The following is a 20591-nucleotide window of genomic DNA, read 5'->3' as shown; positions in this document are numbered from 1 at the left end:
CTCTAAATACTATGTTTTTCTATAGAGAGATATATTTGAACTTCAGAGCTCTCTTGGTACAGAACTGGCTCATTGTGAGCTGTGAATGCTGGAAACTATTGATTGCTGAAGGTAAAAGGTTCTGTACAGTTTTTACAATAACCTTTGCTGTCACTGAACTCTGGGATCATGCTGAATAATGAGGCATAACTAGCCTGGAGAGATTATCTACTGCTAAAGAATAAGAGATTCACCATAGGTGGGTAACTCTTGGTTAAAGCATGCATTGAACGCCTAATACTCTTTACCCACAAACTAGCTCCTCAGACTAATCCAAACAGGCAAGGTTTTCTGCAGCTTTTTTTAAGCTGTCTGCCCCACCGCACTTCCCTTATATTGTTGTAAATTTACCTTCATACAGAAAACCAACCAACCAATGTGGTTTTTAGGGTTGCAAGGGCTATTCATGGGTAAGGCTACGATTATGTCACAGAATCTGTGATTTCCAGATACCTCAGTGACATTTTCACTTCAGTTCCGGGGCAGCTCTCAGCTGCCACAGGCAGGCAGCTAGGGGGAAATTCCCGCCCCTTAGAGTTGCCCAGCTGCCGCAGGTGGCTGGTGGACCACCTCGGAGTATCCAGCTGCTGTGGGAAGTGGCCCCCCAGAGCTGCCCAGCTGTCAGTCTGTGGGAGGGTCCTGGACCTCTCAGCCGCCATAGGCAGTGGGGTACCCTACGCCCCTCAGCAGTGCGGGTGGCGACCCCTGCAGCTGCCAGTCCGTGGGGGCCCCTGGACCTCTCAGCCACTGTAAGTGTAGGAGCCTCTTCCCTCCCCATTTTGTCAGGGATATTTTTAGTAAAAGTCAGGGACAGGTCACAGGCTTCCGTGAATTTGTAGTTATTGCCCGTGACCTGTCCCTGACTTTTACTAAAAATATCCCTGACAAAAATCTTAGCCTTACTCATGGGGTGGTGACATTCAGGTTTATGCAGTTCAGTGCAGGGTGGGTAGCACAAAAATAAATAAATAAAATGAAATAAAATAAAGAGCCTGGGCAGCAACGGTTTTGCCATTAATTATTGAATTATAGCTAGCAAGCACTTATGCATTTGCACCCATCATTTGACATGGTAATAAATACCTCAAATTGGAGAGATTTCCAGCCCTGCTCAGTGTGGGTGGGCAGCGATAACTTAGAAGTCATTTAAAGATCAAACTAAGCTGTCAAAACTATTATCCTCTGTGCCAAATTCTTTGGAACTTCACTGACGGCAGCTCTCACTGCGGCTCTTAATATTTCCCTTCCTTCACCACACTTCTGGGCTGTCTTCACTTTTGTAACTCAAGTGAATTGATTGCCAGTTAATTCGAGGCAGATAACATGTTTGTAAGAAGCCAATGTGGACCTCCCCACACCTTTGATCTGGGCTACAAACGTTTGTTCTTTACCCTATGCTGATCCCTAGGGGCACAAAAGTCAGTGAAAAACATACTCTCTGACTGGAATCTCCACACTGTGACCCATCTGAATGGAGCAGGTGGGATCTGGCAGAGATCACATTCCTATCACAGCTTCCAGGTGTTACCACTAAAATGTCTGAAAAGCAGCTGTGGAGTATTCTAGGAAGCATGGTGATGTTGTGCAGATGCAGGGGGAGGGGAACCAGAAGCATCTGTTCAATGTAAAATTGTTATGGGTGAGTAGGACATGGATGAGTCTGGCGATGTGTCTTGAGTGGATATCTGAGTATGGTCCATTGTTTTGTAAATATTTGAGGCAGGCAGTGACGCAGTCATTGTGAGGAATGTTGGTGTACAGGGAGGTGACATCCATGGTGGCAAGGATGGTGTTCTGAGAAAATTTGTTAAAGTTGTGGAGTAAGTCAGTTATGTCCTGGAGGAATCTGGACATTTGTGCATGAGTGGTTTGAGGATGGTTTCTATTAGTCCTGATATTCTGTCAGTAAGAGTGCCAGGACCAGGTATGATGGTTTCCCTTGTTTGTGTCTCTTGGGAAGCATGCAGAAGGTCTCTGGGGTGGGTTCATGTGGGATGAGGTTGTAGAATTTCTTTTGGCCTTCAAACTACTTCCTTATCTCTCCAAGCTCATTATCAGAAACAAGCTCCCCACAGACCAAGACACGGCAACCACAGGCACCGACTTTCCAAAGTGCCGGGGGTGCTCGACCCCCAGCTCTGCCCCCACTCCACCCCTTCCTCCAAGGCCCTATCCCCTTCCCGCCCCTGCTCCACCCCCACCCCACCTCTTCATGCCCATTTCCACCCCCGCCCTACACCTTCCCCTGAGCACGCCGTGTCCTTGCTCCTCCCCCGTCCCTCCTGCACGCCGCGAAACAGCTGTTTGCCATGGGCGCTTAGCACCCACCATTTTTCCCCCATGGATGCTCCAGCCCTGGAGCACCCACCGAGTCAGTGCCTATGATGCCAACTCAAAGTTGGACCAGACCCTGACAGAACAGATGCAAAGCCTGCAGACATCTCTCCTCTGCTATGAGAGTCAACAACCCCCACAACACACCTTTCAGGATGCATGGGTCTTACATGTGTCTATCACACCATGTGGTGTACCAGATCCAGTGCCCTAATATCCCAACAACAACGTGAGTGAAACCGGACAGACAACTACATGCTCAAAGGGACTCTCACAGAAACATGAGACACAAAAAACACCATATCACCTGTGGGTCAACACTTTTCAGAAAGTGATCACTCATTTGACCACTCAGTCCTCAGCCTCAAAATAAACTTGCACAACATCTTCAAAAGACCAGCCTGTGAGCTTAAATATTTTGCCAGACACTAAAAATCACAGACTGAAGAGACACACTCGATTTGTGGCTTATTACAACAATCTGTAACCTGCTAACAACCTCACCCTGGTTTTCCCCCTCCCCACTTCATGACTGGAAAGGTGTTAATGGGCAACTGCACCTTGAATGACCCCTTGAAATGTCTGTTAGCTACTTATGCTAAACAATCTGTTCCACCTGGTCTCTCTAAGGGTATGTTTACACTGCCCGCATTACAGTGAGATCCCTGCAGTGCTGTGACATGGGCAGTGTAGTCACAAAAATAAACACCCCGAATTAGGGGTCTCCCCCCCACTCTCCGGGCAATAAAGCGCTCTCGATACTGATGCTTTTCAGTGCTAAAACTTGTGTTGCCCCAAACAATTGAAGTTTTAGCGCTGAAAGTGGCAGTGTAGACACAGAGCTTGTCTACACTTACATTTTATAGTGCTCTAACTTGCTGGCTCAGGGGTGCGAAATATCACCCCTCCTGAGTGCAGCAAGTCTGAGCGCTTTGAAGTGCTAGTGTAGACAGGCTCCCAGTGCTCAGAGGTAATCCCCTTGTGGAGGTGGATTACCAGGAGCACGCGACCACATTCATACTTCAAAGCACTGCCACAGGAGCGTTCCCGTGGCAGCACTTCCAAGTTTCCAGTGTAGACATACCCACAGCCTAATATCCTGGGACCAACATAGCTACAAAACCGCAGACAAAGTATTCTATTTGTAAAGTGGTAAGCACGTACTTGGTGCTGCACAAGACAGAAAGCCAGAGGTTGTTCCTGCGGCAAGGACCTTACTCATCTATATGAGGATGTGAAAAAATAAAAAACTCTTGCAGGAGAAGGGTTACGTTTTTGTGGGTTCACAAGAATAGTAACAAGCTATGTGTTCTTTCCTCAGATTTCTCACAGAACAGAAATAATTCTCACAGGTGGAGAACATTCAGAGTTTTGATTAGTTGAGGTACTGCAGAATTTGACTATGAATAAAGACTTGAGGATTTTCTCTGTTATAAACATGTATAAACACACACAAATATTTATCCATTAGAATCAGAAATATTTAGATGGATGTTTATTCCAGGAAAAACAGCAGAATGCAAACTCTTCTATAAAAATTCTAAATGGAAAGATCAGCAGCTGCTTCAGCATTTCTAATTAATGTTTGTAAAGGGCTTTGACGTCAGATAATGCTATGTGAGTGCTTAGTTTTCTGTTTGCATGTTTTGGTTGGTGCTCAAGAGAATTGCTGTGTCATGTCATCAGCGACTTGACATCTACCGTGCTGTTAGTCATAACCAAAATTACCTAGAATGACTACTGATTGTAGATATCCAACTTGAGAGATGTTAGGCACCCAGAAATAACTTGTCATTCTTGAAAGTTTGAGCCCGTGAGTTTTCAAATATATCATGAGAATCATTCAATAGGGTTACTTTTTATCAATAGTGAGTTATTTTCTACTCTTGAAATACCTTTAAATGATTTAAATGTATTTCAACAACAGAGATGCCAACACTCAGATGCAAATTAAAAGTAACCCCAGAAGAACTATAAATAATCCTTATTAAAATAGTGAATAAGTCATGCAGAATTAGCAAAAATCAAATTCCTTATTTAATTTCTGGCTCCAATACTGTATGGCCAAAGGAAAAAATAAAAGTGAATTGAGTCACTGAACTCTCTCTCAACCACAGCTATAACTAGAATAAAATGAGAAAGCAGAACAACATTTTATTTTTCCATACGGCAACCCAGTCTGTCTTTGCTACTCAGATTGAGCTATGGTACCTATTACAGATGGAACAACAATTTCTCTCTTCATTATTTACCTTTTTTTTGTAACAATCAGTGCTCAGCTTTCCTTGCCTGTACATTTTAGTTACTATGAACACAAAATATAACTGCATCTGCCAGTGATCGTGACAACCATATTGAGCATTTTCTTAAAATGGCTAAATATTGAAAAATGAAAAAAAAATTTTGATGTAAAAATTTTAGGGACCAATTTTCAAAACTGCCCTCTAATTTGGTGCCCACAAATAACACTGCCTGCAATTTATTGCAGGTGCAAATGAGAACACCTGCACCTGTTGCCTGATTTGCAGGTCCTGTTAAATAACATTCCCCCAGCTACTATTTGATCCTGCAAAATTTTGGGTGCAATTATTTAAAGGCACAGTGTTGCACTGAAAGTGTGGAGTTTTAGTAAGTTCAGTCCATAATGAGGAAATTGAATGGTGGAGGCTGATAAGAACATGTTTTTGTGTTCTTAAATCCTCCAAAACTGTGCCAACAAATCCTAAACATCACAATAAAAGTATACTCTACAGTACAAGAGAGATAGCGTTTTCAGCCCCGTGTCTTAATCCATACCTTTCAGAGTTGCTTTCTTAAGTACCTTCATGGCATAAAGCTGGCCAGCATCAGATCCTTTGATCTTCCTCACCAGAAATACCTACAACAATAAGACATTTATGTAATCAAGTACTATGATTTGAGGGGAGAGCATTTGCTGAATTTGATGAAGTAATGGATACCGAGACGGCAAGAATTCTAAGGAAAAGTTAATGGCTCAAAGTGTTTAGTTTTTACTTCATAAACAATTGTCTTAGCTGACCCTTGTAAGCTTCATTTTCTACCTTATTGCCCTCTCCTAAAGGTGACATGTTCAATATTATCAGTTCTTCACAAATCCAGTTAAAGCTGGTTGAATAGTAATAGTATTTGCAATATCTGTTTGATTTCTGAACAGCTACTGAAAACATGATTGATTTGCATGAAAACAAGATATTTGCTATTTGTGCCCAGATGTGTTCAACCCATTTAAAGAGGTTTAATCATTTGACTCAGGGAGAAGAAACCATATTATGTGATTCATTATTCATGATTGACAATCTAAGCATGTAGTTGAATAGTTCATTAACAATCCAGAAGTTGATATGTGTGCATAAGTATTGTAAAATTGCAAAGATCAAAGTCTGTTCATGAAAACTTCATGAACAGAAAAAAGGGCTACATTTGATGAATGAATTGGTCACTACAATACAGAGAGTTTGCCCAGTGTACATCTAAGAGAAGTTCCTATTACTACACACTTTGATTCTGCAAATTTACAAAATACATGTTTTTATTTTATTATGTGCAGCAATTTCTTCCTATCTAGTCCCAGGTGAATTTTTGGGACAAAAGGGAGAGGGAGAGATAAGCAATTTAGTTCAGTCACTATAGGCCTCCCAAAACTTAGTTTGAAGATTTCCAAACTATTTATACCTCCTTGATCTAGCAATAAGGCAAGAAATCTCAGAAGAGCAGGGTCTTTCAGTCAATTTCCAGTATGTACTGGTTCCACATGGGCTAGAAATATAATCAGAGAAGCTGTTCTCTGCGGTATTTCAGGACTTCTGCTGCTGGACAGGGACGAGAAGTGAAGCACCTCTACCACCAATAATTGTGCATGCAAAGTGTAAAATCTAGCTTCTACAGATACAACTTGAAAAATGCATTTTTCATTAACATTCTTGCTCAATTAAGGTCAATTACTCAAATATTCATGGCAATCAAAGACAGAAAGAGGACCAGACATTGCCAAAGCTAATCATTTAAAAGTTCAAGTATTCATGGAAACTTTTGTGTGTGTGTTTTTCACTCAATTCTACTCAGAAATAGTGTCTGGCATTATGGGGATCGGAAGTGGAAAAAAAAATCACAGTAAGCAACTTTGACTAAACCCCAGAGTCTAAGCATTGTTATTCACCTTTAAACATTGGCATGGTATCTAACTCCCAATCAAGTGGACAGTATTAGATATAATGTTTCATAAGAGGCCTTGAACTTTCAGCAGCACAGCACATTATACCTGCAGAGATATTAAACTGGAATGGCTGAAGTAAGGGGCAGAAAAAAAACCTCACTGTATGCTATATAATCTTGCAAAGCCAGTAACATCCCTATGCCTGTAATAAGAAAAATCATCAACTTAAATTATTAGTCATTTGTCAGCTGTTCTGCGTAGCATGGGATATTGCAGTTGGTCTGCATTCCCCTCCAAAAAAAATGAGTCAAGGAACATTGTGTGCTGTTTTAGAGGACATCAAAATAATTATGAAACCAAAAGGGAAATGGAACAAACAAAAATGCATTGTATTGCAAAAGTATGTCTTATTCTTCTTAAAGGTACAATGGAATTCAAATAGAATTGTCAAAATTCCCTTCAGCCTGTGTGGTTGCCTAAATTTAGGCAACTAAACCCTTATTTAGGCACCTAAATAAGATTTTCAGAGATGCTGAGCACCTGCAGCTCTACTAGACTACAAAGGAAGTTTCTTTGAGCATCCTGCAGCAGAGAGTTGGCTCCAGCTAGTAGCCATCAAAAGTGGTGATTTGACAGTCCTGGAGACTAACATGCTATAAAAGTTAAACAAGAATCTCAGACATTATGGTAATGAAAACTTAGATAGGAACAGCACAAGCAACCCTAGTGCAAGCTTCCCCACCCAGGGACCATTACTGGAGCGAAGAGGTGGTTAGCTTTCCAGGGGCATTCAATCCCACGCCTCTTGGCTGAAGCTGCCAAATAGTACCTGTTGTGGTATGAAGAGCACTAACTTATTTCACATAGCTCCCTGAATGGTGACTTGCAATCACCCTCAACCCAAGCTAGGTTGAATCTGTACCCAGTTATTCACTGATCCTTCACTGGAGTGTATAGATATTGCCCAACAGGAGCAAGTCTTCCTTTGGTAAGTATTTCTTGGCACCAGAGATTAGCTATTTTAGCTGTGAAATGTTAACTGTAAAGAGCCAATTTATAGGACTAATAATGCAATACAGCAGTACACTCTAAGATGGCCATTGAACCATTTCTGAAATATTTATTATACCCATATTCTGAAACTACAACAGAGCAAAAGATCTGGGGCATTTGGAATAAGGAGAGCTGCCAACTGCTGATCTTGAAAGAACAAACCCTCTCCCACCGTTTTTAAAAAAAAACAACAAACCATTGCCTCTCACTGCAGCAGCCAATGCTTACTTGGTCTGGCTGTTTTTTTAAAATACAGATGTTTAGAACACAAGAATACTATGGTCTTTCCTATGCAGGGCTGCAGCTCATACATTTGCTGGTGAATGGTTTCCAAATTCCCTCATCCCAGGGAACTTGTAACAGATGCAGTGATAGTTATCTGTTTGCAGTGTTCAGAAAAGCTGATAAATCCTCTAGATTATAGTTTGTCTCAGGAATAAAATTGTAGGGCCTGCTTCATCAGTATGTGACCCTGGCAGACCAGGTGCCAGCTTATGCCAAGGCCCCAGGCCTCATTGGACACTGACAAATACACAGCTGGAAGCTAGTCTGGCTTTATCTGTGGGTTAGTATAGTTAAAATAGATATTAAAGTTCTAAAAATGTGTTTAGTGTGTAGACTTCATGGAATGTTAGTAGGATGCTGGACGCATTAATCCTACTTATAATATTTTTATCCCATGATATAAAATTATACTGAATGTTTGCACTGTAAACCTGTGTCACTGCATAACTCAAACAGGAAAAGCAGCATTAATTAAGGTAAAGTGTTTGTCCTGCACACAAGATGGCCCACTGAAGGCAAATAAGCATTATGTAGCATCAAGGACAGAGACCTTGTTGATAGCATTCCTAACTTCCTCCACAAAATGAAAACCTGTGCATGAACTCATCCCATCCGCTTGGATTCTGGGGAACATGGGATAAAAATCCCTGACAAGAAGAAACCAGGATCTTTATGCTGTGTGGACCTGGAGGAGTAAAGATTCCTAAACATAAGCAAGAGATCCCCATGCTGTTTGGCCTCGTCAGCCCATAAGGACATATAGAGCTGCTTATTATAGAATCTTATATGACCATTTTAAATTTAATGGTAACTCATTTGTGTGTGTATGTTTCCTGTTTGAACCTTATAAATAACTCTGATTTGTTTTCCTTAGTTAATAAATCGTTAGTTTATTACAGGATTGGCTACAGGCATTCTCTTTGGTTTGAGATCGGAGCTCAAATGACCTGGGGTAAGTGACTGACCGGTAGTAAACTGAGTATTGTGATTTTTGGTGTAAAGTGACCATCTATCACATAGTCCAGCTTGCCTGAGGGAGGGGGGGAAATAGTCCCCTTGGGCATTCCACTCTGTCTGCGACTCCATGGTAAGACAGTTCTAGTGCTTCAGGAGTTCACACTTGTTACTGGGTTGGTGAATTCTAATTCTAGAACATACAACCAGTTTGGAGCGTCTGCCCTGAGGTCGGCTCTCACAGTTGTGAGCCACTCTAGACATCTTGACGCTGTTCCTCCATTTTATGCTAGTGTAACTCAGTTGATTTCAGGAGTGCATCAGTTTCTTGAGTGATTAATCAAGGGTTCAGGCCTGGGGAATGTTTTCAAACAAACCAAGAAAAATAAACTTTAAACAAGGATTTTTGGCACCTGGTTTAAATTAGGCTTACCAGCTGCTAGCGAGGGTCATACTTGCAAAGGTTTGGAGATCTTATATAGCAATGTGGTTGCTTAACCAAAGGACATTCAGGTGATGGTTTGTGGTTTCTAGTCTTTGTACGTTGTTTTGCAATAGATATGTACAATATGCATACAGCCATGGAACATGAGCACAAACATGGCTTTTGTGGGCATTAAAAATGGACGTGACAATGCAAAACTAACTAGTTTATGTTACTTAAAAGATAATAATAGTTTGCAGTTACATAGTACTTTTCATCTGAGCATCATAAAGTTCTCTCAGTACCACTGCGAGGAAGCTATCAATAACCTCATTTTATAGATGGGCAAACTGAAGCACAGAGAAGGTAAGTGAAAGCTCAAGACCATACGTGGTGTCACTGGCAGAGCTGCAACTGAAACATTTGATGCCCAGTCCCATGCTTTAACTTTAATGGTTGCTATCTTGCTCCCTAAGCCTGGGATTTCCAGAGCTCAGAACATGAGCCTCAGAGGATTTTCACAGGGTCCTGAGGGGATTATGTGACCATACCTCATTGAAAGTCAACAGGAATTGGATGCTTAGTTCCCACAGGCCTCTTTGAAAATCCCAACCAATGTCCCCTAACTAACAATTATACCACGATCTGAAACAGCTGGGGGGTGGGTTAATGCAACACAGAGGGGATTACATAAACCAGTATATAACACTCACTCGTGTTCTAGGCCTAGCCTTATAAACATTATCCCCTAACCTGTGTCGTACATAGGACCCCAGTAAATGGCAAATATGCTCTTCTGCCCATACAGCTTCATTGACTTCAATGGAATGGTACTAGTGCCATTCAAAGCAGAATTAAGTCCATCATGTTATCTTCTCACAATGCTAATCTGAATGATTACATACTATAGAAAATTACCTTTCCGTAGGAACCTTGCCCTAATACTTTCAGCAACTCAAACTGTGAAGGATCCGCCTTTTCAAAACCTTCCTTTACATGATGACTGATGTCTATTTCCTTCACTATACCTTCTTCCTGTGAAAGAAAAGAAAAAATAAAATCACAGCTGTTACTGCGAGTGAAAGAAAACACAATATTTATTTAAACCCCACCACACTTGTTTCTACAATTAAATCCCTAATACCAGAAACTCTGGAGAATCCAAACTAAATGCTATGCCAAATATGAAGTGTGTATATACTGGGAATTATTATTTTCAGTACAATACGTTGAGTCTGAATGCAAGACGTCAGCATCCCACTGCTTCTGCCTATGAAACTTCATGATGTGAATAGATAAAAACAGAACCTGTAAATTGAAACAGTGGAGTAAATAATTGAAGTGACTGGGCTCACAATGCCTGTTCATCACAGACCTTATTATCTATTACAGTGATCTATGTGTATGTGCTACAGTACCATTAGTGCAGACCTTTCCAAATACAGCCTACTGTCCAAAGACATCATTTACAGTCATTTAAAAACCTGTAGTGTTATCATCTTTAAGGAGAGACTCTGACTATAAATGGGCAACAGAAAGAAGACTTTGCTCATAGTGCTTCTGCATGTTCAGCTGAAGGAATAATGGAAGGTTGCTAGTAGTAACCTTCCATACACAAAGAACAAGAGTACTTGTGGCAACTTGGAGACTAATAAATTTATTTGAGCATAAGCTTTCGTGGGCTAAAACCCACTTCATCGGATGCATGTAGCGGAAAATACAGTAGGAAGATATAGACACACACACACACACACACACACACACAGAACATGAAACCATGGGTGTTACCATACACACTATAAGGAGAGTGATCAGTTAAGGTGAGCTATCATCAGCAGGAGAGAAAAAGAACTGTTTGTAGTGGTAATGAAAATGGCCCATTTCCAGCAATTGACAAGGAGATGTAAGGAACTGGGGGAGAGGAAGGGGGAAATAAGCATGGGGAAATAGTTTTACTTTGTGTAACGGCCCATCCACTCCCAGTCACATCACATCAGCCACGCCATCAGGGGCTCATTCACCTGCACATCTACCAATGTGATATATGCCATCATGTGCCAGGAATGCCCTTCTGCCATGTAAATTGGCCAAACCAGACAGTCTCTACGTAAAAGAATGGACACAAATCAGATGTCAAGAATTATAACATTCAAAAACCAGTTGGAAAACACTTCAGCCTCTCTGGCCACACAATTACAGACCTAAAAGTCGCAATATTACAACAAAAAAACCCCTTCAAAAACAGACTCCAGTGAGAGACTGCTTAACTGGAATTAATTTGCAAATTGGACACCATCAAACAAGGCTTGAATAAAGACTGGGAGAGCAGCACTAATGCCTGCAGAGTCCCTCCATAGTTGACAATGAGCAACCACAGGGAACTCTGCCAACTACAGTATAGTACAACAAAGCTCATGCCATGGTGGGGAGGGGGACAAGGAGGGAAGATCTGGTGGGGAAGGGAGGGGGAGACAAAGCACAGAGAGCCACATGAAAGCGTAACCATTGCCACAGAACGGCTTTTACTTCTGATGTGGTGGAACCTCATGCACTGCCTGCTCTATGGCACCATGGAAGAGGCCATGCTTCCAAGAAAATGTTGAGGTTCAGTTCACCTCAGTTTTCTGCCTTTTCTGACCCCATCCCCAGGGGATTTTTCTTAAGTGAGGAAGTGAACTGGCACCAACTCAGGGAGTTACTTTCCTCCCACTCAGTGTTCAATTACATATTGTATTTGTCCTGAATTTCTTTTCTGAAGAGGTGTGAATGTCTGCTGGCGGGGGAAGGAGGGTCAGTCTAGAGCGGGTAATATTTAGTGCTGGACAATTTTATATACAGGTCAGGAAAGCCACACAGGATGAAAAGGTGCTAGGCAAATGGTAAGAGATTTATCACATCACAACAATCACTAGAAAAATATCATTGCACTTTACCCTATCCTGTGCACGTGCACACACAGAACCATGAAACAGCACAATAGGGAAATCCATCCCGGCGGAGGTGAGCCCTCTTTTCTAGAGGCCAAGTGCTGATCTCACTAAAATCAACGGCAAGTTTCCCAATGAGTTCAATGGGATCAGGATTTGGCCTTTATTCAGTCTTGCCTGTATATTCAAGAGGACAGTATCATTTGCTGTAGCCACCCATTTAGTCAAGTTTCAGATCCCCACCTGTCATTTGTGAACAATTCATTTTCAGCAGAGTTCAGAATCAGTAAGAAAATGTCACAGTTGGAGACATGGCTTATATCTAACCACAGGAGGTGTAGCGAGGCGGTGCGAAATCCCACAGCCCTGCTGCGGGACAAACCTTTCCCCCCCCGCCCCTCAGAGGTCAAGGCATAGACCCAGAAGTATAAAAGCTCACCAGCGGAGCTCAGTGCAACCCCAGCCGCCAGAGAGATCAGACGTCTGTGACCGAGCTCCTGCTGGGGAGCCAGCAGAAGGTCGCGGCCGGCCTGACGTTGCACCCGGCCGGCCAAGTCTACCCCTCGCTCACTACCCCGGGGAGGCCTGGCCGAGCCTACCCCTAGCTCGTTACCCTGAGGAAGACTGGTAAAGCTTGCCCTGCTCCCGCTACCCCGATGAGGAGCTGAGCATGCCGCTTGCCCGCTACCCCCGAGGACTCACCGAGCCCACCTGTGGACACTTACCCTGAAGAACCGATGGTGGTCGACCCCTCTGCTGACACCGCGACGACTCAGGTACTCGATGAGGGGGAGAATGGAAGTGGCCCGGGGGCAGCCGACCCCAGTCTGGCTGCAACACTGCCAGAACCAATGTCAGTGTTTTGCGGCTTGGATACGCACTGACAGCAGAGACTCCCCGCTGCTGCTAGGGCCCCGGGCTGGGACGCAGTGGAGTGGGAGGGCCTGCGTTCCCCCCGCCACCCCTCCAGGGGTGGCAGACTCCCTCTTTTCCCTAGCCTGAGGCTGCCGCAAACCCCTTATTGACTTACTGTGTTTGCTGCCCCGCCCTGACCTAAGGGCCGGGCCTAGAACTGCTATTGCTCAGCCCTGCCTAAGGGTCTGAGCCTATTGACTGCTGTATTTGCTGCCCCGCCCTGACCTAAGGGCCGGGCCTAGAGCTGTTGCTGCTCAGCCCTGCCTAAGGGCCCAAGCGTAGTGACTCAAGTTGGTTGTTGCCCCGCCTGGACCAGGGCCTGGGGTTAAGGCTACTAACAGCGAGGCGGTGGGATATCCCACAGCCCCGTTGTGGGACAAACTGCGGCCTCATCGCATCACACTTGGTACCAGAAGTGGGGACTTCTGCCCAGAATGTGGGCACGAGCCCTCGACCCCTGTGAGAAAGGGGCTGGGGGGGAACGAACCTCCCCCACCTCCCCGGAGACATGGATCTGTCCCAATCTTCACCTTTTGGACAGAGAGCAAGGAGCAACAGCAGGCGGCCAAGCTGCAGCAGTAGCAGGCCACCCAGCTCCAGCAACAACAACAGCTGGTCAAGCAGCTAGGAGCCCAGCAGCAGCTGATTTGAGATTTGACCACCCAGCATCAGGACTTCCAGCGAAAATGCGTACAGCAGTTCGCGACGGCGCTGTCCCGACCTGTAGACCCCCAGCTGGGAGGCCCAGAGGGGACCCCTCAGCTAAACCCGCTGTAAGGCTAACCAAGATGGGCCCCCTAGACGACCCCGAGGCCTTCCTGGTGACGTGTGAAAGGGTGGCCCAGGTCGTGCAGTGGGCCCCTGACCAGTGGGCCACCCTTTGACCGGAACGGCACAATCCGCATATTGGGGTTTATCGACAGAGGAGGCCAGGGACTATATCCAGGTGAAGGCGGCAATTTTGGACACTCTGGATGTCAGCCCCGAAACCTTTCGCCAGTGGTTTCAGAGTCTTGCCTACAACGCCGGTGCCCAGCGCCAGCTGGTGGTGCAACAGCTGAGAGACCTATGCAAGAGATGGCTACAGCTGGACTGGCGGAGCCCCGAAGAGCTCCTGGAACAGGTTATTTTGGAGCAGTTCCCTCCACGTCCTCCCGCCGCGGGGAAGGGCCTGGGTCCTTCGGCACCGGCCCCAGACAGGCGCCGCTGCCGTCGCCCTCATGGAAAACTTCCTTGCAGCGGAAAACCTGCTTGGGCTGGGGATGCAGGACCATCCTCCAGGGCTCAAGTGCCCCAACCCCGAGCGACGGCCGAACTCCCGCGCCGACCCACGGACACCCCCGCAGAGTCAGAAACCCCAGGCTCGGTGGCCCGATGGGACCCCTCGGCAAACTCCTACAGGTACCAGACCTGGGACTGGCCACACCCCATGGGGTCCTGCGGCAAGCCCGAAAGGTGGTGCGAACCGACCAGGACGACCCGAACTTGGGCCCTGTTTCTCCTGCGGGAAGCAGGGGTATCTTCAGCGGGACTGCCCGGCGATGGACTGCAGCTTTGGGCACATCTGTACTGGCAAGAACCACGCCCGAGGACCGCAGGCCACTAAGATCACCGTGCCCGTAACCGTCGGGGACTGCCAGACGTGAGCCCTGATTGACTCGGGCTGCTGACAGATGCTTGTCTGCCAAACCCTCGGTGTCCCCGAAGACCCCTGCCTGGGAATGATACGCTTGCAGTGTATTCATGGTGACGTCCAGCCGTACGCGAGCACCCGAGTTCCCTGTACGGTGGAGGGAGTCATGCGAACCCTCATGGTCGGTCTGGCCCCACGGCTCACTTACCCCATAATCCTGGGGTGGGACTGGCTGGAGTTTGTGGGCGTCCTGCGGGCCCACACCCAGGAAGACCCGGACGTCACCCCTGTCTTCAAAGGGGACCGCCCCGAGGGCCCGGCCGAGGAGACTGAGGAGGCCGGGCCAAAGAGCCAGGACATCTCATCAGGGGACCCCCTGCAGGTGCCCATCGATAACCCCGTGATCGACACAGATTTCTGCCGGGACCAGTGGGAGGACCCCACCCTGGGCCAGGCATATGAGCAGCTCGCGGCGGTCGACGGCGCCCTGCTTGATCCCGCCCGAGCCAAAACCTGGCCCCACGACCATCTCTATTGGGTGGATTGGGACTCCCGCACTGGGGAACTACAGACTCAACTGTTGGTGCCTCGGTGCCACCAACAGGCAGTGATGAGGTTTGCCCACGACGTCCCAGCGGCCGGGCGCATACGCCAGGAAAAGACCCTCGCCCAGATCCTGGTCCGGTTTTTCTGGCCCGGGGTGCATCAAGAGGTGCGGAACTATTGCAACTCCTGTCCGGCATGCCATCTTGCTGCCTCCTCACAGATGGCCCCAGCCCCCCTCATACCCATGCCCATCGTGGAGACGCCCTTTGAGCGGGTGGCAATGGACTTGGTGGGAACCCACCCGAGAAGCCGGGCCAGGTTTCTCTACATCTTAGTCATCGTGGACTATGCCACCCGCTTCCCCGAAGCTGTCCCGCTCTGGAGCATCACAACAAGGACCATTGCCGACGAACTGGTCAAGGTCTTTGCCCACGTAGGCCTGCCCTGGGAAATCCTTACCGACCAGGGTACCAACTTTACTTCCCGCCTGAGCCTACTGACTGCTGTGTTTGCTGCCCCGCCCTGACCTAAGGGCTGGGCCTAGAACTGTTGCCGCTCAGCCCTGCCTAAGGGCCTGAGCGTAGTGACTCACGTTGGTTGTTGCCCCACCCGGACCAGGGCCTGGGGTTAAGGCTACTAACAGCGAGGCAGTGGGATATCCCACAGCCCCGCTGCGGGACAAACTGCGGCCTCGCCGCGTCACAGGAGGCTAGACTAACTTTCCCTGCGTGGGGGCAGTGTGTAGCTGCATTGGCCCAGGAGCAGGTGCCACAATTCCTGCCTCGCTCCCTGCTCGATCTAGGAGAGGAGTAAATTACTACACCCTTTTTAATGCAGCAGTTTACTATCTGTGCATATTGACAGCAAGCAAGAGAGTGTGCGCATGCATGAACCAAGGCTCCTTCCAATCCCTCGTCTTCTCTGCCCACTTGCTTGTGGAGCAGAGGTAAAGCAGGTAACCAGGCATGCAGCCTCTCTCCTCCCCCAGTATTCAGGCCTGAAATCTGAACAAGGCAGAGCAAGGGAGTAACAGAGGGTGAGGACCTTGCTCCCCTGTAAGGGGTATGACAATTTAGCTTATAGTCAACATCCCAGCGATTACTCATAATATTTCTTCAACAACATGAGCTAGACAACATTGCCAAAATACAAAATGGGTTTTCTGCTTACCACTGCTTTGCCTGTTTACTTATGAACTAATTTCATTTTGTTGTCTTACACTATGCTCTCAAAGGTAAAATTAAAGAGATGCAAAAAAACTATCCAACAACACCTCTTCAAACTAGATTCCAGGAGAAATGTTCAGCTGAGGAATGCTAAGATTAGCCCACAAAATTCATGTATGTCTTGACCTGTATGTGTGCACATTTACTGCACCTGCATGAGAAGCATGGGTCATTATTTGTACAAGTAGTTACCTTCAGTGCCTAAGGATTGCATGCAGTTACCCAATTTCCACATGCAGTACAAATGCATGTATAAACAGATTTATAGCACAACAATCTGTTGGAAATCTAGCACAACAAAGGTCCTCCACATTTTGCAGCTTTGTGAAATAGTAAGAAGCCCTTCACCATAGTTTACATAACTCAATGATTCACACAGTATATCTCTGAGGGCACAGTTTGCTTGTTATAGTCCTACCATACACAGCCTCTTTTCTGTAGAGGCAGAAATATTTTAATTTATCAACTATATTACATGCTTACCAGGAATCATCCATCAAAGAACACAATTAGAAGATTTTTTAAATTTTGAAACTAGAACAAAATGCAGGAAATCCCTCCAGACACTCAGAAACACCTTTTAAGATTGTTAAGAACTTTAGTCTCATCTCAGACAAGGTGACATTTTTGCATACATCTTGACAGTCCTTGTAGAAGAGCATGGATGGTGAGCATACTTTTTGTTTTTGCAATGCAAAAACAAACAAACAAGAAAATAATTTGAAAGCTCTCAGCTGAACAGAATCTTGATGAGTTTAATTTATCATTAGTTTCACTGCTGTAAGATTCAAATGCCATTTATGTTACACTGTAATGCCAATTTCTTAAATATTAACATACAAAAATCTTTGATAACTTTAATCTAAATACACCAAGGAAAATTACAATCTACAACCCCCCTCTGTATTCAAGCATGCAAAAGAGCAATTAGAGGAAGGTATATAAATATTCAAATGCACTAATAGTTTATATAGGGTCAAATGCAACCCCACTTGAAATCAGTGCAAAGAGTCTCATTAACTTCCCTGGATTTTGGATTAGGCCCACAATAAGAGTGTGAGTGTGAGTGTGTGTGTAGAATCTCATTGTATGGTTCAAGAACAACCTCTGCTTTAATTTACAGTAACTTCTTACTTGTGCCTGTGGGTCACTCTGCAGCCCAGAATAGCCATAATACAAGGTACTACTGACATTCCCCCTTCCACTCTGACAGGTCCCTATGCCCAATACGGCAGCATCTTGCACGGAGGGAAATTCTCCTGTATGCGATCAGACTCAGTGTCAGAATTTGGCTCAATGTTTACCAATTAAGATGCAGTACATTCTCCAAACATGTTGATGCTCTTTCCAGGTTTTGAGGGATAGTAATGAGCTGTGAGCTAGGAGGACACAAAGTGGCCTTAGACAAATCAAAATATCATATCTAGGTACGTTTTATGACTTGTAACTCAAAAGTAGTTTTTTTCCCAACCTTTCCAGATAAAATACTGCTTGGCTTTTAGAGTGAGCTTGCTAATTGAAAGGCCCACCAATTTCTCTCTGCTTAGTTAGAGGAGTGCTAGAACTGGGCTTAAAACAGAGCCTGATTGTAGCTTTTGCTATCATCTGTCAGAAGAAGATTACAGACATGATTTTCATTTACACTAAAGCCCCTTTACACTGCCACCTTTAGTGCAAATGAGAACTAGGTGCTGTGGGTTCCATTCTGCAGCCACTTAATGCACGGAACTGCCACTGAAAGCAAAGCCAAGCCCATGAAGTCAATGGAAGGAAAGGCATTCCCTTCCATCTGTTATAGCATGCTATCCTCCAGTGTTTTAAAAACATCAATCATTCCAGATTAAGAACAACTTCACTGCAGTGTTCTCCACCCTACAAGGATTTCATTGCACTCCTGCAAGTCTTGTAGAATATCAAACCAAGATCAACATGTCTGCGCCATGTATTTTTAATTAGCCTAAAATATTTGACTCTTACTGTAGCTTACACCTGTTGCAGCAAATCTACCCAGTACCTAACTACTAGAAAGTTTCATAAAAGATTAATATACTCCCAGTGGTTTTATTGAACCAAACGAGAAGTTTAAATGCACAAGCTTTTCTGAAAAATAGAACAGGAGTACTTGTGGCACCTTAGAGACTAACAAATTTATCTGAGCATAAGCTTTCGTGGGCTAAAGCCCACTTCATCAGATGAATGCAATAGAAAATACAGTAGGAAGATTACACACACATAAATACCCACAAAGAACATGAAAAAATGGGTGTTGCCATACCAACTCTAATGAGACTAATTGATTAAGGTGGGCTATTATCAGCAGGAGAAAAAAAAATGTTGTAAGTGATAATCAGGATAGGCCATTTCAAACAGTTGACAAGAAGGTGCGAGTAACAGTAGGGGGAAAATTAACATGAGGAAATGGTTTTTAGTTTGTATAATGACTTATCTACTCCCAGTCTTTATTCAAGCCTAATTTAATGGTGTCCAGTTTGCAAATTAATTCTAGTTCTCCAGTTTCTAGTTGGAGTTTGTTTCTGAAGTTTTTTTTGTTGAATAATTGCAACTTTTAGGTCTGTAATTGAGTGACCAGGGAGGCTGAAGTGTTCTCCAGCTAGTCTTTGAATGTTACAATTCTTGACGTCTGATTTGTTCTTTTGCAGAGAGACTGTCCAGTTTGGCCAATGTACATGGCAGAGGGGGCATTGCTGGCACATATCACATTGGTAGATGTGCAGGTGAATGAGCCTCTGATAGTGTGGCTGATGTGATTAGGTCCTATGATATCGATTCAGGGGACACTATGTGGACAGAGTTGGCAACGGGTTTTGTTGCAAGGATAGGTTCCTGGGTTAGTGTTTTTGTTGTGTGGTTGCTGGTGAGTATTTGCTTCAGGTTCAGGGTAAAAACATGAGAGAGAGAGAGAGAGAGATCTGTGATGAAAATTAGTAACAGTTGTTCCTATGCATCAAAGGACAAATACAGGGCCCATCTCCTGACCCAAGTATCCCTGCCAGCGTAGGTAGATGTGCAGGAAGGACAAATCCTCCTTCTGGTCATGGAGTTGCTCCACCAAGGTTAATGCAGTCCCAGTGGATGAAGTAGCCTCTGCAGTCCACCAAGCAGCACGCTGTGGAGGGAGGACTACAAGTTCCACCCTGCCCTTACTCTCAGCCAGCTGAACCACAAGGTGATGCACCGGGCAGACAGTCAGAAATAGAAGGAACAGTAAACCATGGTGTAATAGGTTAATTCAGTTAGAGACAGTCTTAAAACTGGGTGTCTGTGAAAAGACAGGGACACGCATGTGTTCCATTAGCGGCTCAGGGAAGATAAATGTACACTGCACAGCGAAACTTTATTTGGTATAGAATCGTCGATACAAACTGTACTGCAAAATGGCTAATGGAATTAAAAGCTGCGAGACAGCAGACTATAACAATCCTCCCTAGTTGCTGAGCAGTCACAAAACACATTTTGGACTTCTTGATTGGGTTAATTTCTCAGGCAGAAAGAAAAGAGTGGGCACAGACTCCAGGTCTTCCTCCTGGTCTGTTTTTTTGTTGACACTCTAAATATAGCTCCAGCTCCTACATTGCACAAAGAAGGATTAACAGCAAAGAGCAACAGTACAGCTTATATGGATGTAGTCCTACTTTCAGAACGCCAGCTAAACAGAGTGCTGTATTTGGGACACCCCAGACAAAGCTGCTTTTTGTTACTATCAGGGAACCTGTCTTTTAATCCTGCCCTAAACACAACAAATTCCTTTGTGATGAAGGCTTTAGTCAAAACCGCTGGCCCAAGTGTCGGTCAAAGCCACAACAGAGCTGGGACCAGAGCTCTGAGGGAGGAACAGATGCATCACTCTCATCAACTACAGCTGTTCTGCAACACAAGCGTAGAAACCAGTTTGGACTCAGGAATCCTCTCTCCAAACAAGTGCTCAAGTTCTGGCTATTCATCTCTCTTTAAACTCAGAGGCAGTTACTGTTCTCATCATGTCAATTTCACATATAGTTTTAGGTCAACCCAAACTGCATTTTTCAACAAAAACTATTTGTTCGAAAAAATCTTGCCCAAC

General features: G+C 45.0%; 1 protein-coding gene across 5 annotated transcripts in view; it reads right to left on the bottom strand.

Annotated features, from left to right (window-relative positions):
• The window catches only part of RPS6KA2 (ribosomal protein S6 kinase A2), a 463478-nt gene that overhangs the window by 164489 nt on the left and 278398 nt on the right, over window positions 1–20591 (bottom strand). For all 5 annotated transcript variants that reach the window (XM_050949056.1, XM_050949058.1, XM_050949059.1 and 2 more), the window contains 2 exons: window positions 10182–10298; window positions 5170–5251 (listed from right to left, as the gene is read on the bottom strand). In XM_050949056.1, the coding sequence (XP_050805013.1) occupies window positions 5170–5251; window positions 10182–10298 (199 nt within the window). The remainder of the gene's footprint in view (window positions 1–5169; window positions 5252–10181; window positions 10299–20591) is intronic.

Source organism: Gopherus flavomarginatus, chromosome 4 (assembly GCF_025201925.1).
Source record: "Gopherus flavomarginatus isolate rGopFla2 chromosome 4, rGopFla2.mat.asm, whole genome shotgun sequence".
Taxonomy (NCBI): Eukaryota; Metazoa; Chordata; order Testudines; family Testudinidae; genus Gopherus; species Gopherus flavomarginatus.
This window is presented reverse-complemented; position numbering and strand designations above follow the sequence as displayed.